General features: G+C 40.1%; 1 protein-coding gene across 2 annotated transcripts in view; it reads right to left on the minus strand.

Annotated features, from left to right (window-relative positions):
* The window catches only part of FERMT1 (FERM domain containing kindlin 1), a 54,843-nt gene that overhangs the window by 15,483 nt on the left and 12,922 nt on the right, over window positions 1-26,438 (minus strand). For both annotated transcript variants that reach the window (XM_081255320.1, XM_081255319.1), the window contains exons 4-9: window positions 21,170-21,316; window positions 19,520-19,733; window positions 17,399-17,501; window positions 9,205-9,312; window positions 8,656-8,787; window positions 6,498-6,547 (exon numbers count right to left, since the gene is read on the minus strand). In XM_081255320.1, coding sequence (XP_081111446.1) covers window positions 6,498-6,547; window positions 8,656-8,787; window positions 9,205-9,312; window positions 17,399-17,501; window positions 19,520-19,733; window positions 21,170-21,316 — 754 coding nt within the window. The remainder of the gene's footprint in view (window positions 1-6,497; window positions 6,548-8,655; window positions 8,788-9,204; window positions 9,313-17,398; window positions 17,502-19,519; window positions 19,734-21,169; window positions 21,317-26,438) is intronic.

Here is a 26,438-nt window from a genome sequence, read left to right on the forward strand (position 1 = left end):
ATCAGTGTCTTATAATTTTCTGCGTACAGGTCTTTTGTCTCCTTAGGTAGGTTTATTCCTAGATATTTTATTCTTTCTGTTGCAATGGTAAATGGGAGTGTTTTCTTAATTTCACTTTCAGATTTTTCATCATTAGTGTATAGGAATGCCAGAGATTTCTGTGCATTAATTTTGTATCCTGCTACTTTACCAAATTCACTGATTATCTCTAGTAGTTTTCTGGCAACATCTTTAGGATTCTCTATGTAGAGTATCATGTCATCTGCAAACAGTGACAGCTTTACTTCTTCTTTTCTGATTTGGATTCCTTTTATTTCTTTTTCTTCTCTGATTGCTGTGGCTAAAACTTCCAGAACTATGTTGAATAATAGTGGTGACGCTGGGCAACCTTGTCTTGTTCCTGATCATAGTGGAAATGGTTTCAGTTTTTCACCATTGAGGACAATGTTGGCTGTGGGTTTGTCATATATGACCTTCATTATGTTGAGGAAAGTTCCCTCTGTGCCTACTTTCTACAGGGTTTTCATCATAAATGCGTGTTGGATTTTGTGGGAAGATTTCTCTGCATCTATTGAGATGATCATGTGGTTTTTCTCCTTCAATTTGTTAATATGGTGTATCACGTTGACTGATTTGTGTATATTGAAGAATCCTTGCATTCCTGGAATAAACCCCACTTGATCATGGTGTATGATCCTTTTAATGTGCTTTTGGGTTCTGTGTGCTAGTATTTTGTTGAGGATTTTTGCATCTATGTTCATCAGTGATATTGGCCTGTAGTTTTCTTTCTTTGTGACATCTTTGTCTGGTTTTGGTATCAAGGTGATGGTGGCCTTGTGGAATGAGTTTGGGAGTATTCCTCCCTCTGCTATATTTTGGAAGAGTTTGAGAAGGATAGGTGTTAGCTCTTCTCTAAATGTTTGATAGAATTCGCCTGTGAAGCCATCTGGTCCTGGGCTTTTGTTTGTTGGAAGATTTTTAATCACAGTTTCAATTTCAGTGCTTGCGATTGGTCTGTTCATATTTTCCATTTCTTCCTGGTTCAGTCTCGGCAGGTTGTGCATTTCTAAGAATTTGTCCATTTCTTCCAGGTTGTCCATTTTATTGGCATAGAGTTGCTTGTAGTAATCTCTCATGATCCTTTGTATTTCTGCAGTGTCAGTTGTTACTTCTCCTTTTTCATTTCTAAATCTATTGATTTGAATCTTCTCCCTTTTTTTCTTGATGAGTCTGGCTAATGGTTTATCAACTTTGTTTACCTTCTCAAAGAACCAGCTTTTAGTTTTATTGATCTTTGCTATCGTTTCCTTCATTTCCTTTTCATTTATTTCTGATCTGATTTTTATGATTTCTTTCCTTCTGCTAACTTTTGGGGTTTTTTGTTCTTCTTTCTCTAATTGCTTTAGGTGCAAGGTTAGGTTGTTGATGTGAGATGTTTCCTGTTTCTTAAGGTAGGATTGTATTGCTATAAACTTCCCTCTTAGAACTGCCTTTGCTGCTTCCCATATGTTTTGGGTTGTGGTGTCTCCATTGTCATTTGTTTCTAGGTATTTTTTGATTTCCTCTTTGATTTCTTCAGTGATCACTTCGTTATTAAATAGTGTATTGTTTAGCCTCCATGTGTTTCTAGTTTTTACAGATCTTTTCCTGTAATTGATATCTAGTCTCACAGTGTTGTGGTTGGAAAACATACTTGATACGATTTCAATTTTCTTAAATTTACAAAGGCTTGATTTGTGATACAAGATATGATCTATCATGGAGAATGTTCTATGAGCACTTCAGAAAAATGTGTATTCTGTTGTTTTTGGATGGAATGTCCTATAAATATCAATTAAGTCCATCTTGTTTAATGTATCAGTTAAAGCTTGTGTTTCCTTATTTATTTTCATTTTGGATGATCTGTCCATTGGTGAAAGTGAGGTGTTAAAGTCCCCTACTATGAATGTGTTACTGTCGATTTCCCATTTTATGGCTGTTGGTTTTTGCCTTATGTATTGAGGTGCTCCTATGTTGGGTGCATAAATATTTACAATTTTTATATCTTCTTGTTGGATCGATCCCTTGATCATTATGTAGTGTTCTTCTTTGTCTCTTGTAATAGTCTTTATTTTAAAGTCTATTTTGTCTGATATGAGAATTGCTACTCCACCTTTCTTTTGATTTCCATTTGCATGGAATATCTTTTTCCATCCCCTCACTTTCAGTCTCTATGTGTCCCTAGGTCTGAAGTGGGTCGCTTGTAGACAGCACCTGCCGAGACTGAACCAGGGAGATATAGAAAATATGAACAGACCAATCGCAAGCACTGAAATTGAAACTGTGATTAAAAATCTTCCAACAAACAAAAGCCCAGGACCAGATGGCTTCACAGGCGAATTCTATCAAACATTTAGAGAAGAGCTAACACCTATCCTTCTCAAACTCTTCCAAAATATAGCAGAGGGAGGAATACTCCCAAACTCACTCTACAAGGCCACCATCACCCTGATACCAAAACCAGACAAAGATGTCACAAAGAAAGAAAACTACAGGCCAATATCACTGATGAACATAGATGCAAAAATCCTCAACAAAATACTAGCACACAGAATCCAACAGCACATTAAAAGGATCATACACCATGATCAAGTGGGGTTTATTCCAGGAATGCAAGGATTCTTCAATATACACAAATCAGTCAACGTGATACACCATATTAACAAATTGAAGGAGAAAAACCACATGATCATCTCAATAGATGCAGAGAAATCTTTCCACAAAATCCAACACGCATTTATGATAAAAACCCTGTAGAAAGTAGGCACAGAGGGAACTTCCCTCAACATAATGAAGGCCATATAAGACAAACGCACAGCCAACACTGTCCTCAATGGTGAAAACCTGAAACCATTTCCACTATGATCAGGAACAAGACAAGGTTGCCCAGGGTCACCACTATTATTCAACATAGTTCCGGAAGTTTTAGCCACAGCAATCAGAGAAGAAAAAGTAATAAAAGGAATCCAAATCAGAAAAGAGGAAGTAAAGCTGTCAATGTTTGCAGATGATATGATACTATACATAGAGAATCCCAAAGATGCCACCAGATAACTACTAGAGCTAATCAATGAATTTGGTAAAGTAGCAGGATACAAAATTAATGCACAGAAATCTCTGGCATTCTTATACACTAATGATGAAAAATCTGAAAGTGAAATTAAGAAAACACTCCCATTTACCATTGCAACAAAAAGAATAAAATATCTAGAAATAAACCTTCCTAAGGAGACAAAAGACCTGTATGCAGAAAATTATAAGACACTGATGAAAGAAATTAAAGATAATAAAAATAGATGGAAAGATATACCATGTTCTTGCATTGGAAGAATCAATGTTATGAAAATGACTCTACTACGTAAAGCAATCTACAGATTCAATGCAATTCCTATCAAACTACCACTGACATTTTTCACAGAACTAGAACCAAAAATTTCACAATTTGTGTGGAAATACAAAAGACCCCGAATAGCAAAAGCAACCTTGAGAACGTAAAATGGAACTGGAGGAATCAGGTTCCCTGACTTCAGACTATACTACAAAGCTACAGTAATCAAGACAGTATGGTACTGGCACAAAAACAGAAATATAGATCAGTGGAACAGGAGAGAAAGCCCAGAGATATACCCACGCATATATGGTCACCTTATCCTTGATAAAGGAGGCAAGAATATACAGTGGAGAAAAGACAGCCTCTTCAAATAAGTGGTGCTGGGAAAACTGGACAGGTACAAGTAAAAGTATGAGATTAGAACACTCCCAAACACCATACACAAAAATAATCTCAAAATGGATTAAAGACATAAATGTAAGGCCAGAAACTATCAAACTCTTAGAGGAAAACATAGGCACAACACTCTATGACATAAATCACAGAAAGATGCTTTTTGACCCACCTCCTAGAGAAATGGAAATAAAAACAAAAATAAACAATTGGGACCTAATGAATCTTAAAAGCTTTTGCACAGCAAAGGAAACCATAAACAAGATGAAAAGACAACCCTCAGAATGGGAGAAAATATTTGCAAATGAAGCAACTGACAAAGGATTAATCTCCAAAATTTACAAGCAGCTCATGCAGCTCAATAACAAAAATACAAACAACCCAATCCAAAAATGGGCAGAAGACCTAAATAGACATTTCTCCAAAGAAGATATACAGACTGCAAACAAACACATGAAAGAATGCTCAACATCATTAATCATTAGAGAAATGCAAATCAAAAGTACGAGATGGGCTTCCCTGGTGGCACAGTAGTTGAGGGTCCGCCTGCCGATTCAGGGGACATGGGTTCGTGCCCCAGTCTGGGAAAACCCCACATGCCACAGAGCGGCTGGACCCGTGAGCCATGGCCGCTGAGGCTGTGCGTCTGGATTCTGTGCTCCACAATGGGAGAGGCCACAGCAGTGAGAGGCCTGTGTACCAAAAAACAAAACAAAACAAAACAAACAACAACAACAACAACAAAACACTACAAGATATCATCTCACACTGGTCAGAATGGCCATCACCAAAAAATCTAGAAACAATAAATGCTGGAGAGGGTGTGGAGAAAAGGGAACACTCTTGCACTGCTGGTGGGAATGTAAATTGATACAGTCACTATGGAGAACAGTATGGAGGTTCCTTTAACAACTACAAATAGAACTACCATACAACCCAGCAATCCCACTACTGGGCATATACCCTGAGAAAATCATAATTCAAAAATAGTCATGTACCAAAATATTCATTGCAGCTCTATTTACAATAGCCAGGACATGGAAGCAACCTAAGTGTCCATCAACAGATGAATGGATAAAGAAGATGTGGCACGTATATACAATGGAATATTACTCAGCCATAAAAAGAAACGAAATTGAGTTATTTGTAGTGAGGTGCATGGGCCTAGAGTCTGTCATACAGAGTGAAGTAAGTCAGAAAGAAAAACAAATACCATATGCTAACACATATATATGGAATCTAAGAAGGAGAAAAAAAAAAGGTCATGAAAAACCTAGGGGTAAGACGGGAATAAAGACACAGACCTCTTAGAGAATGGACTTGAAGATATGGGAGGGAGAAGAGTAAGCTGTGACAAAGTGAGAGAGTGGCATGGACATATATACACTACCAAACGTAAGGTAGATAGCTAGTGGGAAGCAGCCACATAGCACAGGGAGATCAGCTAGGTGGTTTGTGACCACCTAGAGGGGTGGGATAGGGAGGATGGGAGGGAGGGAGATTCAAAAGGAAGAGATATGGGAACATATGTATATTTATAACCGATTCACTTTGTTATAAAGCAGAGACTAACACACCATTGTAAAGCAATTATACTCCAATAAAGATGTTAAAAAAATATATTAAAAAAATCTATAGGAAGAATATTGTCATCATTTGGTTTGTGAAGAGCTCAATCTGCTCTATATAGAGAAAACGGCCACTGAATTTCTTTTAAGAACAGTTATTAATAATTTATTAAGATATATTTTTGGATTCAAATTACTTTTTTCTGTAGCTCTGACTATAACAATATGCGTGGTTGCAACTATTCATGCCACAGAAGTTAAATGAATGACCCTATTGTTTGGAACCATCTGCTAAAATCACACTAAAAAAAAAAACCTTGTAGAAACCCAGTGACAAATGTTCCCTTCCTTGTTTCTCATTTATAGCTGATTCATTGTTCATTCTTTCCAAGTCTTTCTTTGCATCATATGTTAAAAAAAGCGACTTTTGTTTCTTTTCAAGCCAACTGACTCAGTGAAGTGTCAGCTTGTTAAGAAAAGTCAACAAACCATAAAGTAACTGATAGAACTTCAAAGGGACCCTACTCCTCTCATCCTAACCCACCTTGGCACCATCACAAATGTGGCAGCCCTTTCTTTCCATGAAGAAGGTAAAAAACTTCTGTGCCTTTTTATCAGTTTCAGATTGACCTGAGGTGACTGGGGAGTTTATCAGAAATACTTTAACAGGTGAAGGTAGATAAACTAAGGTGACTACTGTGTATAAGCCCAGGATCAAAGTTCTAGAGATAACTGATTTTTAAACCATGAAAGAGCTTTCAAATAGTGTGAGAGTCCTGAGCAGGTGGACCATAGAAGGAATTCCAGTCTGGCATATGTGTTCAGTATCACTGACACCAGCCGTGTTTACACCACCATTTAATGAGTCAGGCACCATGCTCAATACTTCATATGCATCATTTAACTTAATTCTCCCAACAAGCCTAAGGGGAGGTATATCACCACTTTATAGATCAGGAAACTGAGGCTCAGGGACATAAGGACAATGCCTGAGGTCACCCGGCTGGTGTGCATAGTGGAGCTAGGACTCCATCCATTGCCTGATGCCAAAGCTCATGCTCTTACCTTTGAACCATGAACCTGCCTAATGGATGTTCAATTTAAACTCCTAGACTCTTTACCTGCAAGATTTTGCATAACTTCTTTCCTCTTCAAGGGTGACTTACCTAAATAATCTGAGATTATCTGCAAGTTTAGGGATATCAGTAATGTCCTCCTGAGGAAAAGCAGATAACATTTGACAAGCAGTAATTAGATAGGTGGTGCTGATACTCTATACCTGCAGTGTCCCACACTGTAGCCACCTGCCATGTATAGCTATTTACATTAGAATTAATTAAAATTAAATAAATTGAAAAACTCAGTTCCTCAGTCACACCAGCTACATTTCCAGTTGTTACCTTGGGGGTGAGGTGGGGGAGGGTTAGGACTGGGATCAGGCACATGTGGGGCTTCTGGGGTGATTGGTAAAGTTCTAGTTCTTTTTTTTTTTTTGCGGTATGCGGGCCTCTCACTGTTGTGGCCTCTCCCGTTGCAGAGCACAGGCTCCAGATGCCCAGGCCCAGTGGCCATGGCTGATGGGCCCAGCCGCTCCACAGCATGTGGGATCTTCCCGGACCGGGGCACGAACCCGTGTCCCCTGCGTCCGCAGGTGGACTCTCAACCACTGGGCCACCAGGGAAGCCCAAAGTTCTAGTTCTTGATTTGGGTGGGGACTCGGGTGATAAATTAATACTAATTTGTTAAGCTGTATGTTTTTGTATTTTTTACTTTTCTGTGTCATATATTACACAAATGAAAAAAGATTTAAAAAACTACCACACACTATCATTCAAGTTAAAAATTTGAGTTAGAAACTACTAATTTGGGGCTTCCCTGGTGGTGCAGTGGTTAAGAATCCACCTGCCAATGCAGGGGACACGAGTTTGAGCTCTGGCTCGGGAAGATCCCACATGCCGCAGAGCAACTAAGCCCATGCACCACAACTACTGAGCCCACGTGCCATAACTACTGAAGCCCGTGCGCCTAGAGCCTGTGCTACTCAACAAGAGAAGCCACCACAATGAGAAGCCTGCATACCGCAATGAAGAGTAACCCGTGCTAGCTGCAGCTAGAGAAAGCCCGTGTGCAGCAACGAAGACCCAACACAGCCAAAAATAAATAAATAAAATAAATAAATTTATTTAAAAAATGACTACTTTTATGTATAAAAAATATTTTACAATGTTTATATCAGAGTGGATAAGTCTTGCTATATCTAGTTCACTGATTAAACTCTCAGAAGGAATCTCATTCAAAGTTCATTCTGCAGTGTAGGTTGGTGCCTTTTTTCAAACTGAAAAGACTATTGTTTGGCATCAAATAAAAATACTGAGAGATCTGAGAAGGAAATTTTTTATTTATTCTAAGAAGGATGACTTTTCCATTGTAAGTATTTAGTGGAGGATGTAGACAAAAGAGAAGTCCAATTTCATGGGGCCCATGTCTCTTATAAATGTGATTCAGGGCCTGAATCTCTACAGAATCTGGGAATTCAGTTTGTATGAAGTATTTGCTTTGGCATGATACCAATTTCCTATTTTAAGGAATTTAACCATAATAGAACACACATTAAATAGAAAACTATATAATGGCTCATTTTTATCTATTACTATTTATAGCCTATTACAATGACTCTACCTCTCTGATTCAATGTGATTAAACTAATGACTGAAGAAGTTAAACAAAAGAGTGGTTCCCAACGAATGAATCAAACAAGGAAGGGCATTGCAATTATAAAGGTGACATTCAGCCACATTTCTTGGATAAGGAGCAATAAAGATGATAAAACAGTGTTATTTCTTTATGTTTTACTGGAGAGTTTTTCTTTATTTACTAAAGTCAAAAGGTTCAGGAATTTTTACAATGTCCAACCTTGCCCAGTTGAAATGTACGACTAAGTCAACAGATCATATGGTTTCTCTACTTTCACAGCTACTTCATTCTTCTAGACTTAAGTTAAAGGGCCAATTCATGTCCCACACTAGTGAAATGGAGCCCTCAGCAGTCTTTCCCTCATACAAGCTAGCCTATCTTTAAGAAGAAATACAATACGAAAGAATTGTCATTGAGAGTGATGAAAATACCTTACTGTCTCTTACAGAGCGACCTGAGAAAAGCTAGTCAGTTCTTGCTAGGTTTAAGTTTGTCAGATGAAGAGAGTATTTTCTTTTTTTCAAAATCAGACAAAATATTCCCTTATTTATAATAATAAAAAAAACTCATCTATGTTTGTCAATCAGTCAGAGCAAAGCCACAATTCTGAGTTATCAGAAAAATTCATACCAAAGTGTTGTCTGCTTTTCCACCTTCCAGGGTCACTTCCAAATTAGAAAGTGCTGCTTCTACTTCGTCAACCTCAGACTCATTTGTAAAATCCTGTATTTCAGTAGACAACGACAGTTTGCTAATGTGATACTACAACAAAAACAGAGGTTTTAGGAATGTTATAAACACAAGGGAATCCATCGGCCATTTCTTCTTTGAAGACAATTCCCCTGTAATATTGAACATCTCCTGGAAGGAGATCTCCCAGCTATGTAGGGAAAATGAAATATAATTTAAATTATTTTGAGATTTATAGTTAGTCATGTTCCAACTCAATTATTTTCCATCACTGGTTGACCTTGTAGTGCAGAAGAGATAAGGATTGTAAGACTGATGCCTTATAAGATGTGCATGTGGACGGGTTATGAGGAATATTTTAAATTTAAATTTACTACCCTCATTTTCAGCTCTTTTTCAAAGAAAAAAATCAGTATGAAGAAAATGAAACTTTAAGGAGAAAAAATTTGCTTTGTCTCCTTTCAGAGAAAGGTACCGAGGTTCCCATACCTGTAGTGCTGCAAAGATCAACATTTCTTCCTCTGTGCAGTCAATTTCTTCTAAGAGAATGGCCCACCTGGCTTGTTCATAGAGTTGGTTTATTCGGACAGCATCGTACTAGAGAAAGAAATAGATATATGCGTGTGTATGTATGAGGGGGCATATTTACATTCCACAATACAAAAGATCTCAAATAACTGAGGCCAATCCTTGTTAATCAGATGCAATCAACTTTAGTTCAGGTAACTGAAAGAAACCCCTCTATCTTTCCACTGCCCCAGCTCATTTTACTTCTGAATTAAGAACTTTCTTTCTCAAAATATTTTCCAGAGCTTCTTCAAGGGGCCAAACTGACCCATCTTAGATTCCAGTATTTTCCCTTTCTTATCACACTTTTATTGTTCGGAAACACAGGTAATGAAATGGTTTATGTGATAAGTAGTATAAGGAGAAGGGGTCCGCAGGCTGATCTGTAGACTCTGTAAATCTAATCAGAATCTGACAGGGGTTTTTAGTGGAACTTCATGCAAGCTGATCAAGTTGAGCTGGAAGAGACAACGTTCAAATATCTCCAAGAACATTTTGAAAAAGAACAATGCTGGGGAGACACTTGTCCTCCCAGATATTAAACTATATAATAAAGTGGCAGCAACTAAAATAGTGTGGTATTGGTATAACAATGCACAAAATGTCAATAAAGCAATATCTAGCAACAGACCTATGTATGTATATAATTTAATATAAAATAAAATGGCATTTTATCAGCAGGGGAAGAAAGAATTCAGCACTATAACAGTGTTAAAAATGCCAAGCATTTGGAGAACAAAAATCGAAAATCTCAATACAATCTTACACATCCAAAATACATAAATTACAGATAGATTAAAGAATCTAAACATGCAAAACCACAATGAGATACCACTTCACATCCACTAGGATGAATCTAATCTAAAGGTCAGATAATAACAAATATTGGTGAGAATGTGGACAAATTGGAACCCCTGTGCATTGCTGGTGGGAATGTAAAATGGTGTATCCTCCATGGGAAACAGTTTGGCGGTTCCTGAAAAAGCTGAACATAGAATATGACCCAGCAATTCCACTCATAAGTATATACTGAAAAAAATGGAAAACCGGGACTCAAACAAATACTATTACACCAGTGTTCATAGTAGCACTATTCACAATTGCCAAAAGCTAGAAACAACCAAAATATCTATCAATAGATGATTGAATAAACAAAATGTAATATATATCCAATACATACAATGGAATACAATGGAGTATTATTCAGCCTTGAAAAGGAAAGGAATTCTGATACATGCTACAACATAAATGAACCTTGAAGACATTACTCTCAGTGAAATCAGACAGACACAAAAGGACAATTATTGTATGATTCCACTTACATGAAGTACCTAGACTAGGCAAATTCATACAGATGGGAGGTTACTAGGGGCTGGAGAGAGGGGAGAATGGGGAGATTTGTTTAATGGGTACAGCGTTTCTGTACAGGATGATGAAATAGTTCTGAAAATAGTGGTGATAGTTGCCCAACACTGTGAATGTACTTAGTGCCACTGAATTGTAGACCTAAAAATGGTTAAAATGGCAAATGTTATGTTTTGTATATTTTACCATAATTTTAAAAAGTCAAAAAAAAAAAAAAACGAACAACAACTCAGACTTGTACATGAATGTTCAAAGCAGTATTTTTCATAATAGCCAAAAAGTAGAAACAATCTAGATGTCCATCAGCTGACAAATGCATAAATACATATATATATATATATATATATATATATATATATATATATATATATATATATATATATATATATATATATATATAATGGAATATTATTTGGCAATGAAAAGAAATGAAATACTGATACATGCTACAATATGAATAGACCTTGAAAATACTATGCTAAGTGAAAGAAACTGTTACAAAGTACCACATAGTTTGTATATTGTATAACTCCATTTACATGAAATGTCCAGAATAAGCAAATCCATAGAGACAGAAAGTAGACTGATGGTTGCTTAGGATTAGGAGGGTTGGAAGGAAATGGGAAGAGACTCCTAACGGGTGATGGACTTCTTGGTGGGATGATGAAAATGCTCTGAAATTAGATAGTGGTGTTGGTTGCACAACTCTGTGAATATACCAAAAACCACTGATTTGTACATATTAAATGGGTGAAATGTTGGTATGTGAAATGCATGGTATTATGTGAATTATATATCTAAAAGCAGTTATAAAAAATCTAAAGATAACAATCAAAACTATTAGAAGGAAACATGAGAGAAAACTTTTTCTAATTTTTCAGCAAGGAAGCCCTTTCTAAGCAAGACAGGAAAACTTTAGGTTATGCTGCATAAGGCTGACTTGACAATCAATAACTGAACATTTTTAAGTGAAAAATACCCTGAAGAAGATGATATGTTTATAAGGTATAGATTGAAAGAAAATATCTGCAATAAGAAAGGTAATATCCATTACACACAAAGTGCTCCTATAAATAAATATGAAAAATATAAAGAGTTCAATAGAAGATGGGGCAAATATGTATATCAACAGGCAATTCACAGAAGAAACCAAAATGGCCACATAAACATTAGAAAAGATTCTCAACCTCACTAGTAATCAGAGAATTCAAATTAAAACAAGAAGACATAGGGCTTCCCTGGTGGTGCAGTGGTTAAGGATCCACCTGCCAATGCAGGGGACACAGGTTTGAGCCCTGGTCCGGGAAGATCCCACACGCTGTGGAGCAACTAAGCCTGTGCGCCACAACTACTGAGCCTACATGCTGCAGTTACTGAAGCCCGTGCGCCTAGAGCCTGTGCTCCACAACAAGAGAAGCCACTGCAATGGGAATCCTGCACACCACAACGAAGAGTAGCCCCCGCTCACCACAACTAGAGAAAGCCTGTGCACAGCAACGAAGACCCAACACAACCAAAAAAATAAAATAAAATAAATTTATTAGAAAAAACTCCAAAAACCAAGATGACATAACTTCTATTTTCTTATCAGATTTACCCAGGCTGTAAGTATTGATAATGACTGGTATTGCTGAGGATGTGGTGCAAACGGGCACTTACACATATGAGATCAGTAGGAAGAACTTTGGTGGGATATTTAAATTTTTTTTTTTTTGCCCTTTCATGAGCATGTCCACAGTTACTATTCTAAAGAAATGCAAAGCACTCATCAAAGACACTTGTACAAGAATGTTCACAGTTTTTGAAAGAGGAAAAATTTCAAGCAGGTCCTGATAAACTATAGCCTTTCCCCTGATGATTTTGTACTGGTTAAAAAAAGTGAGCCAGACACATATGCTGACATGAAAAGGTGGCCGTGATATATTATGAAGTAAAAAGAAGCGAGCTACACAGCAAATACATGATCCTATTTATGTAGGAAGAAAAGATCCTGCAAATCTGTTCAAAAATACGTTTATAAATGTATGTGAAAAAATCTGCATGCATGATTAATCATTAAGCTCTTAACTGTGGCTAGTTCTCAGGAGAAAGGTCATGGTAAAGGACTATTTTCCATTTTTACTCTAAATTATTCCTTTTTAGTTTTAGCCATTTTTTTTTTTTCGGTACGCGGGCCTCTCACTGTTGTGGCCTCTCCCGTTGCGGAGCACAGGCTCCGGAGGTGCAGGCTCAGCAGCCATAGCTCACGGGCCCAGCCGCTCCACGGCATGCGGGATCCTCCCGGACCAGGGCACGAACCCGTGTCCCCTGCATCGGCAGGTGGACTCTCAACCACTGCGCCACCAGGGAAGCCCTAGTTTTAGCCATTTTTAAGTGTATGGTTCAGTGGCATTAAGTACACTCACATTGCTGTGTAACCATTACCACCATCTGTCTCCAGAACTCATTTCATCTTGCAAAACTGGAATTCTGTACCGATTAAACAATAACTCCTATGTTTGATTTTCTTTCTTTTTTTTTTTTCATATTGAGGCCATACTTTAATGTATACTTTAAAAAAGATAAAATGTTGAAGATAACATGGGAGAGAAATAGAGAGTCAGAGTACTTAAACAGGTTTATCACGGGTTGGTTGGCATGAGTTTGTTTTTCGTTTTGCATTAACTTTGTGCGCACTAGGGAAAAAGGTGACAGGGAAGGTCAAAATCTGCAGTGAGCCAAGCCTGGCAAGTGATGCTGCTCTTGGGCCAGTGGGACCGTGACCTGTCCACAGGCTCCCTCCTTCTCAGCATTTCTAAAGCTGCTTGGAAATGAGGGCAAATGCAGATCCAGGGGTGTGGTTTTCAGGAGGCTGGAATAATAAGAATCTTAAGGAAGTGTGTCCTTGTTTTGTGAACTTTGACAGGTGTCATGGAGACCCTCAGGAGTTTGCCTCAGAATCCTCCAAAAACAAACCAAAACATGACACGCATAAAGACATTCATGGGGCTTCCCTGGTGGCGCAGTGGTTGAGAGTCCGCCTGCCGATGAAGGGGACACGGGTTCGTGCCCCGGTCCGGGAAGATCCCACATGCCACAGAGCGGCTGGGCCCGTGAGCCATGGTCATTAAGCCTGCGTGTCCGGAGCCTGTGCTCCGCAACGGGAGAGGCCACAACAGTGAGAGGCCCACATACCGAAAAAAAAAAAAAAAAGAAGACATTCATGGTAGCATCATTCATAACAGCTCCAAACTAGAAACAACCCAATGTCCCTCAACTGGAAAATGGATAAACAAGTGTATCCAAATGTGTCCATCCACACCATAGGACACCACTCTGGCAAAAACACAGATAACCTTTGAAGTCATCATGCGGAGAGTCCAGAGACAAGACTACACACTCTATGATTCCATATGTGAAATTTCTAGAAAAGGCAAAACTCAAGACAGAAAGCAGACCAGGTGCGGGCTGGGGCTGGGCACAGGGACTGACCACAAATGGGTATGAGGAAACATTTCTGGGTGACACAAGTGTTTTAAAACTAGATTGTGGTGATGGTTGCACAACTATATAAATTCACTAAAATTCACATTGTACACTTACAATGGGTAAATTTTATGACATATCAATTATACTGTAATCCAAAGACATGACAACTAAACAAACCACACACACAGCACACACCAAAACCAGGCAAGCAACCCCCAACACACTCCCCCAAAGGCCCCTGCCTGGTGTTTTCACAGCTGAAACACGAAATCTAAATAGTATGTGTGGTTGCCGAAATCTGAATTGGACTAACAAACTGTCATATTTGTCTATCATCTATCTATCTATCTATGTATCTATCTATCATCTATCTATCTATCTATCTATCTATCTATCTATCTATCTATCTATCATCTATCTATCCCTCTCTGTCTGCTGTAGGGGTTTTAGTGAGAGTAAGTTAAATCACCCTGTAAGGCTTCTCTCTCAAATGCAGTCAGTAAAGATTTAAAAAAATTTAATAAGAGCTTCCTCACCTAAAAATACTTAACTCCCCTCCACCCCAAGCCAGATTAAAAAAAACCTCTTTGACAGAATATTGGTTAAACAAGAGTTGCCTGCATTTACAGACTAACATCAAGAGAAGAGGCCGGGCCAGCCTGGCTCCTGCTGAGGAACCTGGATTCCTCTGCAGCATCCACAGAGCTCTGGATTTTCCTCTTTGGAGGCTTGTTCACATTCCCACTGAGGCTCTGGGACAGCACAAGGTCCTGGGTCTTTACAGGTTCATTCAGTAACAGGTGTCCCAAAAGCTTTTTTCCTGAGAACTCTTTCAGTGGTTTCAGCTACTCAGAAACAAATTTTTCCCTGGTGGGAACTGGCTACTGCTGCTCTCTCCTTGGCCCTCAATTTCCTTTGTCTCCTGGTTAATTGAAAATAGAAACCACCAAAGCATGTGGTTTCTGCCAACTCCACTGCTTGAATCCCTGTTTCTCCCTATCTAGTCAATTCAGTAAACCCTTCCCTCCTTCCCCCAACCAACAGTATAAAAAATAACAAAACCTACCTCCCATAGTTTTCATGCTCTCAGGAAAGGATTACTATTTGGATCTAATCACTCTTAAGTGATTCCCTAAAAACTTGGGTAGCAAGTTTTTTAAATTAATTAATGCTGACTCTCCCAGCATCCTTGCAGCACGTAGGGGTTGAGGGTAAAGGAAGTATCAGAAGTGCTCCCTAACTCCAAGGAGTCTGCAGTTTATTTGTAGAGAAACTCCATGAATGTGGTACAATTAGAGGTGTGAGTCCTGAAATTACACTCAGTTGTGGCTCAGAGAAGAGATGGGTCAGTGTGACCAAGAGTAGAGAAAACTCCTTTCTGGAAGGAATAAGACCTGAATGTGAACTTAGGGCAGGGTTTCTGAATCTGCAATTCTTGGATTTGGGAGTCTAAATCAGGTGGTCCATAAGGCTGGATTAGGAAAAACTACACCTCCATTTGCACTGGATTTTAATGGAAGTTTAGCATTTCCTTCCATGGTGAATGTAGGCCACAAACCACAGTACTACAGAGCACTTGTGACTTCATGACGACCAGAATCACAGATTTTTCATATTGCATCACAGTTACTATTTTCAAATAATGCTCACATTCATCATCACTTTGATATCAATAAATTAAACAGATATGTTACTTATATCCATTTTGAAAAAGATTTTGGTTACTATAGTTCAATATAGTTCCATTTTGTAATCCTGTGTATTTTATTTTATAAATTTGAAAACGTTATTCTAACGTCCAGCAGTTTTGGGTCCTCAACTTCTATCTTAGTTCTCGGCACACGGTAGTTGTTCGATAAATAAATGAATAAATAAAACAACAGGGGCACACGTCTGAAGAGATAAGTTGGGGCCACATTCCTGACTTAGCAATTAGAAAATGCATAAGTATGTTTTATTTATGTGTTATCTAGTTTCAGAAAAAAATTTAAGGCAGTTTATTAGAATAGATAGCATATAACAAGGTAGATTAAGTTACCTAGGAACTAGGCAAGGAAAGAGTAAAGCTGAGTCAGGAATGAGGCTAAAAAATGAGGTTACAGAAAGTGTAAAGATTTGGTTCTAGCAGGCAATGCAAAAAGGAAAACCTGAATAATTTTATAATTCACATTGCCCTTAAGAAAATCAAAACAATTGGTTAAGAGAAGCCGTAACAGTAATTTCTCCTGAAGATTTTATCAAAGAAGAGCCAAAGTTTGCTTTCTTACCATGATTCATTGGAAGTGATGTACTCCAGATGCAAGCTAGGCCCATGGGCAGTAAGTTGGATCTCAATCAAAGACTAAGCAAGAGCTCCACAGAAACAAGGAAGAGGGTTTATTTTGAAGCAGATGACAGTTAGGTAAGCAGTGGGAGTCCAGATAGGCCTCTGGAGACCAGACAAAATGAGGACCAAGGAGAAGACAGTGACACAAGAGGCGGAAACACTGCCGTGGATGAGGAAGGGACGGGTGCAGAAAAGGCGACCTGAGGCAGGCCCCTTGAACAAGTGCCCGGTGGTAATCGAAGAAGAGCAGTCAGCTCGGAACTGGGATGGGAAGGATGCAATCATGCTGTGCACTCAGAGGACTGGTGACCCAGTGTGTGTTTTCTACTTTGGGCCATTTTAAGTGCCGATTCACAATTCTACAAAAGGGAGAATTGGGACAAGGTAGGGGCAGATGTTCAGAGGAGTTATTTCACCATTCATTGGTCCTAGGAAACTTCAGGTGGGAGATGTGCACTTAAAATGAGAGTTGGCAACCAGCTGGGGTCTTTATTTATCCAGATAATCCCTCTGTCTTATCACTCAAGACTCATTCAGCACCACAGTGGGGAGCCAAGTGTGTGCTATCATGAGGTCCTGGCTTCTTCGCCAAAACCCCTTCCCTTTTAACCTGGGCCTTGACAACTCCCTCCTTCCTAAGCATGAAGGGCTCCAACTATGTGAGCCACTCTCTTTTTGTTCCTGCTTCACCGTGAATGGAGCGGGACAGCACATGCCATGAGTGAAGACCCTGAGAGACTCCCCTAATTCAGGGGTAGCCTACCATGCTCACTAGAGACAAACAGATGAAAATCCAGAGACCAGTATACATTTATTGGTCTAACCCTACGGAGCTAAACAGAAGGTTACATAAATTAATCCTAATTTTGAAAACTAAATAACTCAATTTTACACTTTCATGCATTCACATTAAAAAAAAAAAAAAAGGAGAGACAGAATAGAGAAAATGTATCTTACTTTGGGATTCAAGTCAAAGAAAGTGTAGTATTTAAATCGTAACAGCAGCTGCTCATCCTCCTGGATGCCTTGTTCCATAAGGGAACGTGAGGAGTCTAGCCAACTAGAAAACAACAGGATGAGTTTTAAAAGTCAATCAATTTTACACACATAATTATAGTATTATATAATGTGTTTATATATACATATACATGTATATCTAAATGTATACGTGTGTATATATACACCCTTGAACAAAGTCTGGGTAAGTAATATAACCAAAACTCAGTAAGGGAGATGACTTGATAATAGCTTATATCTCCATTTTATCATACAGTTTTCCAAGTGCTTTTCTGTATGCATATATTTTCTCACTGACACTTTAAAGTAACCAACTGAAGGAGCCAGCGCAGTTCTTCTTCTTATTTTTTTTTTGAGTTAATTTTTTTACAATATAATTTTATTTATTTTGGCTGTGCCAGATCTTAGTTGCGGCACGTGGGATCTTTAGTGGTGGCATGTGGACTCAGTTGCGGCTCCCTGGATCTTTAGTTGTGGCATGCGGACTCTTAGTTGCAGCATGCGGGATCTAGTTCCCTGACCAGGGATCGAACCCGGGCCCCCTGCTTTTGGAGCACAGAGTCTCACCCACTGGACCACCAGGGAAGCCCCCCAGTGCAGTTCTTATTTTCTCAGTTTTACAGATGAGGAAAATGAGCCTCAGCAACATTAAGTGATATGTTCAAGGTCACATGCCTCGTGGTGGAGCCAGAATGAGAATCTACGCCTGCTGACTGTTGCATGTACTTGTGCTGCATGTATTTGCTGACTGCTGACCACTTCTACACCGGGTGGTCCAACCCAGAACTGGCTCTATCTTACAGAAAGTTCTATGTAGAACTTTCTGTAACGATGGAAATATTCTATATTGCCCTGCCCAATTGAGTAGCCACTAGCCACATGTGGTTACTGAAGGTTTAAGTGTGGCTAGTGCCACATTTTAATTTTAATTATATTCAAACATAAATGTAAATGTCCATATGCGGCTAGTGCCTCCTGTACTGGGTAGCACAATTCTAGAGTTTGAAAGATAAGTACTGGCAATGGTGAGGGGTGATGAAAAGTTAACACAAAACAAGGTGGAAATGAGGGGCATCCAATACCACTGAAGGAAAATGGCTTGAACTTCTATCAGGTATTTTATATATGTTTATATATATTGATTATATATACTCATATATGTAATATTCTATTACATATTATATATTCCCTTTTGGGAGAGAATAACCAAGAGGCAGTCTCCAACCTACAGGAATTGACAGCCCTGTGGGGTAACCAAGCCTCATACTAAAGGAACAAGGTAACACTGGAGCCAAAGAACAGGACTCAAGGGAAGTGACTGATTTGAATGGTGACATCTGAGAAGGAGACTGTATGTGGCTGGGCTTTAAAGGACAAACAGGGACGGGCTGGTAGAGGAGGAGGGAAGGAGAAGGTTCTGGAGCAGGGAAAAGCTGGAGGTGAGGCAGTGATAGAGGCGTGAGCATGCACGTGGGGGGATGGGGTGCACGACAGCACAGCAGGATGGACAGATGGGCATCTTCAGGGCCAGATCTCACAGGGAGTGGAACGCTGTTAACAAACTTGACTTGACTTGGTGGACAACAAGGAGTGAAATAGATGGTGGTTTGAGAAATAAATTGTGTTTTCTGAGACCACTTCCAACAAAAGCCGAAGGACTCACTTGTTGGATCGCAGAATGGAGGAGTGTTCTACAAAAGACAGTGCGGCCACCTTGGGTCTCCCCTGCTGCTCCATGGGGACCAGCCCACTCGTAAGCTGTTCTACATTCCATAAAATACACTTTTCACACGTGTACGGGCAAAGAATTAGTATTCACATATGGTAAACCGTTGAATTAACCCAGTGCGTAAACGTTGTCACACTTTAAGTGTATTGAAATGATGAAAGGCTGCATTTTTCCCTTTTGTTGCTAAAATCAGCACTGACTTTTGTGAATAGTATACAATCCCTAGGCATGCTAACTTAAAAATGAAACACCCCCCTCCCCCATCCCTGCAGCATCTCTCTTACTATATCAACATCAGTTCACAGAGAAGCAAAACGAAGTCACGTCCTTACCCTGCGTTAAGCTTGGCTTTGTCAACCAGAGACCGAGGCTGGTACATGTCAGCAAGAGCTTCTGGTGACTGAGGGGGCTGGCTGAATGCGAGGATACTGCAGTTTTGTTCAGTCAAAGGGCTGTCACTGAACCAAGTCATTGTGGATGAGGCTGGCGTTCCGTTGATGGGGTCATATGTGGGGGTCATGGTTCTACTGTATAAGCCAGGACTTACTGCAAGGCAAAGGAGAGTATGAACTAGGATATGAGATTAGGGGTGGGAATCTTTAGAAAAATAATTACCAATAGTGCTTGTACTAAAATGGATTTTGAACTTAAATGTTTGTTATCATTTAAAATAATCAGATAAGTCATGAGTGATGGGGAGAGAAGTTAAACACCGGTAAAACTCCTGTCTGAATATTTAGCTCCTGGGAAGCTTGGGAACTCATAGGCTGTAAAAACTTCCAAAATCAACCCAGACAGATGTGGGACTATCTCCTTCTCAATAATTCAAAATTCTCCTATTTCAGTAGTGAGTTCTGGCACTGTTAGAAAACTGGAGCTCTCGCAGAATGCATGCATACACTATATTTTTTGGCAAATCCCCTAAACAATTCACAGTATTTACAATTTTAAGAACCCAGCTAGTTGATGGTTTATAAATCATCTGACTCTAATTTGCATAAGGAAAACATAAATAATCCTTTTCATTCTTTTCATTGGAATATACTATGTAAGAAACCCTCAGAGTTGCAAGCAAGCTAGAGATTAATTCTTATATATAGGCATATCTTATTTTATTGTGCTTCGCAGATACTGGTTTTTTGCTTTTTTAGAAACTGAAGGTTTGTGGCAACTGTGTGTTGAGCAAGTCTATTGGCGCCATTTTTCCAATGGCATTTGCTCACTTCGTGTCTCTGTGTCACATTTTGGTAATTCTCCTAATATTTAAAACTTTCCCATTATTATTATATTTGTCATGGGGGTCAGTGATCAGTGATCTTTGATGTTACTGCTATGATTTGCTGAAGGCTCAGATGATGTTAGCAGTTTTAGAAATAAAGTATTTTTTAATTAAGGTATGTACATTTTTTAAAGACATAATGCTATTGCACACTTAATAATAGTAACAGCAGAGTGTAAACTTTTATATGAGCTGGGAAACAAAAAAAATTCGTGTGACTTGCTTTATTGCTGTGGTCTGCAATATCTCTGATGTACGACTGTAAAAATAAAAGGATGATGCCTTTACAGAATTTTTACTGCCCCTCCTGTTACACGCCCAACACAAAATTTAAACTGAGTTCAGGAAAGCGTCATATGAAGGTCGGATCAGGAAGAGAAGTATATCTGAGTGATCTAACACATTTCCTTTATCCCACAAATTCATGACCAATTCTACTAAAGTTTTACATTCATCAGCAACCTAATACATACAATTAAAATAATGAGCCATACAACATACGTTGTCAAAAATTTTCTGTTAGTTCTAAAATTAATTGGATATTCTATCCTCATCACTGGAATCCTCAATTTTAGTCCTTCTTTGTTTGGGGGAGAGAAGAAAGGTGAGCAGAGGGGAGGAGAGTTCTTGGGGCTTAAACATTTAAGAAATGCTTGGATTTAAAAATGAATTATAACAACAAAACACCTATCATAAATCTTACCTGGTGGACCTGAATTTGTTGGAGAACACTCCAGGCTTAAAATATCTTCAATTATGGGCTCCTTATTATTTTTTTCTTTTCTTTTCTTCTTTTTAAAATATTCACCAGAAGGCTTTAACAAGGAAACTTCTTCTGCTCTTCTAATATCTAAAAAATAAAAAAAATATAAAAAAGAAAGAAGACATGCAAAAAGTAAAAAGAAAATTCCTTCTAAGACTCAGAGTCATATTGGGCATCTGAAACCATTTCTCAGGAAATTCCTGAGAAATAAATGGAACTAAATCGCATTCCTTTTGAAGAAATTGAAGGGGATAAGTGACTCCCAAAATGGGTGTGTGCGGTGGTCAGATAGTGGAGGGAGATTCAGTCTAGGAAAATTTCTAGTTTGTTTTTTAATCTACTGTGAAGATATTTCAAACATATCCAATGTGAAGGGAATAGTATAATGTCTCCTTCCTGTGCTCGTCACTCTGCTTAAACTGCTCTCAGCATTTCGCTTTGCTTGTGTCATCTATGTACTACGTTTTCCCCTCCCTCCTTGCTTCTTTCCTTCCTCCCTCCCTCCCTCCTTCCTTTTCTGTTTTTAGGTTTTGAAGCAACAACCAAAGACCCCACCTTTTTTCTTTATGGACCAGCGGTCTTCAGAGCCTTTCTCTGCCCAACAGATACTTTCATCCCCGAGGCAGACATGGTAGGTGCCCTGCCCACCCCTTGGCCATCACCATTTCAGTGCGCTCTGACTCCCTTCCAATGGCAGCTAGGGTGTGTCTCTCTACCCAAGGGCTTGCTCTGGATGCCAGAGTCCACACTGCTCAGATACAGATGCAACAGGCCACATGAGTTCAGAGAATTAATGCTCCCCAAGAACAGCCCTCGATGACTCAGTGAGTGATGAGAATGGTGTATTAACACCCCAGCTCCCTTGCCCCTTGGGTGGCACAGCTCCAAGACATGTCCACACTGCCTCCCAGAGGTCCCCAGTTGCCCACAGTGTGACTTGATCAGTGATACTTGCTTATTAGTGGCCTTCTCTTCCCAGTCTCAGTTTCCCACTCCCAGACAGTGTTTCCTGGTATCACTTTCCAAATAAATAATATTTGTACTTGAATTCTTATCTCAGGTCTGCTTCTGGAGTACTCAAACTAAGAGGATAGTTCCCATTTTCCTCCATTAATCAAATATATTTATAACTGCCATTTCCAATCAGAACTGACAACTTTATAAACACACTGGGCTGCTATGATCTTAGGTAAAAGCCAAGGAATGTGGATGTTAGAGTTTCTGGGCAGGTTTCCTGGAGGTAAATGCCCTGATTCCATAGGTCCTCCTACCTCTTAGTTCAAACACTGCTTGGTGCTGAGGCTGAGGCTGGCAATTGAGCTCGATTCCCTCCCAGTAACCAAGCCTGACTGTCAGGTTGCAACACACACCTGTGACCATTCCAAATGCATAATTTATACACAAAACCTGGAAATGAATCAAAATTTCCAGTGGAAGCTGTACAAACAAAACAAAACAAAACACCGATATCTCCAAGCCCAAGATTTGTGCCTTGTCTTTTCTTCAAGGGAAAAAATCATCCTATTGCTAAATTTGATTTAGTTTCAATTGGTCACATATAAAAAGTGACTATTAGGGAATTCCTTGGTGGTCCAGTGGTTAGGACTCGGCCCTTTCACTGCTGTGGCCTGCGTTCAATCTCTGGTAGGGGAACCGAGATCCCGTAAGCCATGTGGCATAGGTCAAAAAGAAAAAAAAAAGGGGGGGGTTATTAGAAATGCCAAGTTGAGCCCTTTAGAACTACCATGAAGGTGTAATCTGGAAAAGAAAAGAATGTATGAATGTTTCTGTTTATTTCAAAACTTCAAGTTTTCGGACCCAGCTAGAATGTGTGCTTCCAGTCCACTGTGGTGTGTGAAATGTAGAATTTTATTTACTCATTTACTGTGTTTTCAAATTTTCATTAGAATATTACTGAAAGCAAGGTGCCCTGTGCTTGTCATTTGCTCACCATGCATCAGGGACAATTCTGGAACTTATGTTTTGTAATGGAAGTTTCCATTCATTTGCTCAGTCAACAACCAGTTACTAGAGTTGAGGAAGGTGGTGGAAGAGTAAGACGCAGAGATCACCTTCCTCCCCACAGATACATCAGAAATACACCTACACGTGGAACTGCTCCTATAGAACACCCACTGAACACTGACAGAAGACCGCAGACCTCCCAAAAGGCAAGAAACTGCCCACGTACCTGCGTAGGGCAAAAGAAAAAAGAAAAAACAGAGACAAAAGAATAGGGACGGGATCTGCACCAGTGGGAGGGAGCCGTGAAGGAGGAAAGGTTTCCATAAACTAGAAGCCCCTTTGTGGGTGGAGACTGTGGGGGGTGGAGGGGGGAAGCTTCGGAGCCGCGGAGGAGAGCGCAGCCACAGGGGTGTGGAGGGCAAAGCAGAGAGATTCCCTCACAGAGGATCGGTGCCGACCGGCACTCACCAGCCCGAGAGGCTTGTCTGCTCACCCGCCGGGGTGGGCGGGGCTGGGAGCTGAGGCTCGGGCTTCGGTTGGATCGCAGGGAGAGGACTGGCAGGGTGAACACAGCCTGAAGGCGTTAGTGCACCACGGCTAGCCGGGAGGGAGTCTGGGGAAAAGTCTGGACCTGCCGAAGAGGCAAGAGACTTCTTCTTCCCTCTTTGTTTCCTGGTGCGCGAGGAGAAGGGATTAAGAGAGCTGCTTAAAGGAGCTCCAGAGACGGGCACGAGCCGCGGCTGAAAGCGTGGACCACAGAGACGGGCGTGGGACGCTGGGGCTGCTGCTGCCACCGCCAAGAGGCCTGTGAGCAAGCACAGGTCACTATCTACACCTCCCCTCCCGGGAGCCTGTGCAGCCCGCCACTGCCAGGGCCCTGTGATCCAGGGACAACTTCCCTGGGAGAACGTACGGCGCACCTCAGGCTGGTGTAACGTCACGCTGGCCTTTGCCGCCGCAGGCTCGCCCCGCACTCCGTGCCCCTCCCTCTCCCTGGCCTGCATGAGCCAGAGCCCCCAAATCAGCTGCTCCTTTACCCCGTCCTGTCTGAGCGAAGAACAGACGCCTTCAGGCGACCTACACGCAGAGGTGGGGCTAAATCCAAAGCTGAACCCCGGGAGCTGTGCAAACAAAGAAGAGAAAGGGAAATCTCTCTCAGCAGCCACAGGAGCAGAGGATTAAATCTCCAGAATCAACTTGACGTACCCTGCATCTGTGGAATACCTGAATAGACAATGAATCATCCCAAATTGAGGTGGACTTTGAGAGCAAGATATATTATTTTTTCCCCTTTTCCTCTTTTTGTGAGTGTGTATGTGGATGCTTCTGTGTGAGATTTTGTCTGTAAAGCTCTGCTTTCACCATTTGTCATAGGGTTCTGTCTGTCCAGTTTTTTTTTTTTTAAGTAAATTTTTTTTCTTAATAATAATAAAAAATATTATTATTATTATTTTGCAGTATGAGGGCCTCTCGCTGTTGTGGCCTCTCCTGTTGCAGAGCACAGGCTCTGGACGCTCAGGCTCAGCAGCCATGGCTCACGGGCTTACCCGCTCCACGGCATGTGGGATTTCTCCAGACCGGGGCGCAAACCCATGTCCCCTGCATCAGCAGGCAGACTCTCAACCACTGTGCCACCAGGGAAGCCCATTAATAATTATTTTTTATTTTAATAACTTTATTTTATTTTATTTTATCCCCTTCCTTCCTCCCTCCCTCCCTCCCTTTTCTTCCTTCCTTTCTTTCTTTCTTTCTTTCTTTCTTTCTTTCTTTCTTTCTTTCTACTTTTTCTCCATTTTATTCTGAGCCGTGTGGATGAAAGGCTCTCGGTGCTCCAGCCAGGTGTCAGTGCTGTGCCTCTGAGGTGGGAGAGCCAGCTTCAGGACACTGGTCCACAAGAGACCTCCCAGCTCCATGTAATATCAAATGGCGAAAATCTCCCAGAGATCTCCATCTCAACAACAAGACCCAGCTTCACTCAACGACCAGCAAGCAACAGTGTTGGACACCCTATGCCGAACATCTAGCAAGAAGGGAACATAACCACCCCCATTAGCAGAGAGGCTGCCTAAAATCATAATAAGGCCACAGACACCCCAAAACACACCACCAGACATGGACCTGCCCACCAGAAAGACAAGATACAGCCTCATCCACCAGAACACAAGCATTAGTCCCCTCCACCAGGAAGCCTACACAACCCACTGAACAACCTTAGCCACTGGGGGTAGACACCAAAAACAACAGGAACTACGAACCAGCAGCCTGCAAAAACGAGACCCCAAACACAGTAAGTTAAGCAAAGTGAGAAGACAGAAAAACACAAAGCAGATGAAGAAGCAAGGCAAAAAACCACCAGACCTAACAAATGAAGAGGAAATAGGCAGTCTACCTGAAAAGGAATTCAGAGAAATGAGAGTAAAGATGATCCAAAATCTTAGAAATAGAATGGAGAAAATACAAGAAATGTATAACAAAGACTTAGACAAACTAAAGAGGAAACAAGCAACGATGAACAACACAATAAATGAAATTAAAAATACTCTAGAAGAGATCAATAGCAGAATAACTGAGGCAGAAGAATGGATAAGTGACCTGGAAGATAAAATAGTGGAAATAACTACTACAGAGCAGAATAAAGAAAAAAGAAGGAAAAGAACTGAAGACAGTCTCAGTGACCTCTGGGACAACATTAAACACACCAACATTCGAATTATAGGTGTCCCAGAAGAAGAAGAGAAAAAGAAAGGGACTGAGAAAATATTTGAAGAGATTATAGTTGAAAATTTCCCTAATATGGGAAAGGAAATAGTTAATCAAGTCCAGGAAGAACAGAGAGTCCCATACATGATAAATCCAAGGAGAAATCACGCCAAGACACATATTAACCAAACTATCAAAAATTAAATACAAAGAAAACATATTAAAAGCAGCAAGGGAAAAACAACCTATAACCCACAAGGGAATGCCCATAAGGTTAACAGCTGATCTTTCAGCAGAAACTCTGCAAGCCAGAAGGGAGTGGCAGGGCGTATTTAAAATGATGAAGGAGAAAAACCTACAACCAAGATTACTCTACCCAGCAAGGATCTCATTCAGATTTGATGGAGAAATTAAAACCTTTACAGACAAGCAAAAGCTGAGAGAGTTCAGCACCACCAAACCAGCTTTAGAACAAATGCTAAAGGAACTTCTCTAGGCAAGAAACACAACAGAAAGAAAAGACCTACAATAACAAACCCAAAAC

The sequence above is a fragment of the Mesoplodon bidens genome (assembly GCF_964165515.1).
Source record: "Mesoplodon bidens genome assembly, chromosome: 15".
In the NCBI taxonomy this organism is placed as follows: Eukaryota; Metazoa; Chordata; class Mammalia; order Artiodactyla; family Ziphiidae; genus Mesoplodon; species Mesoplodon bidens.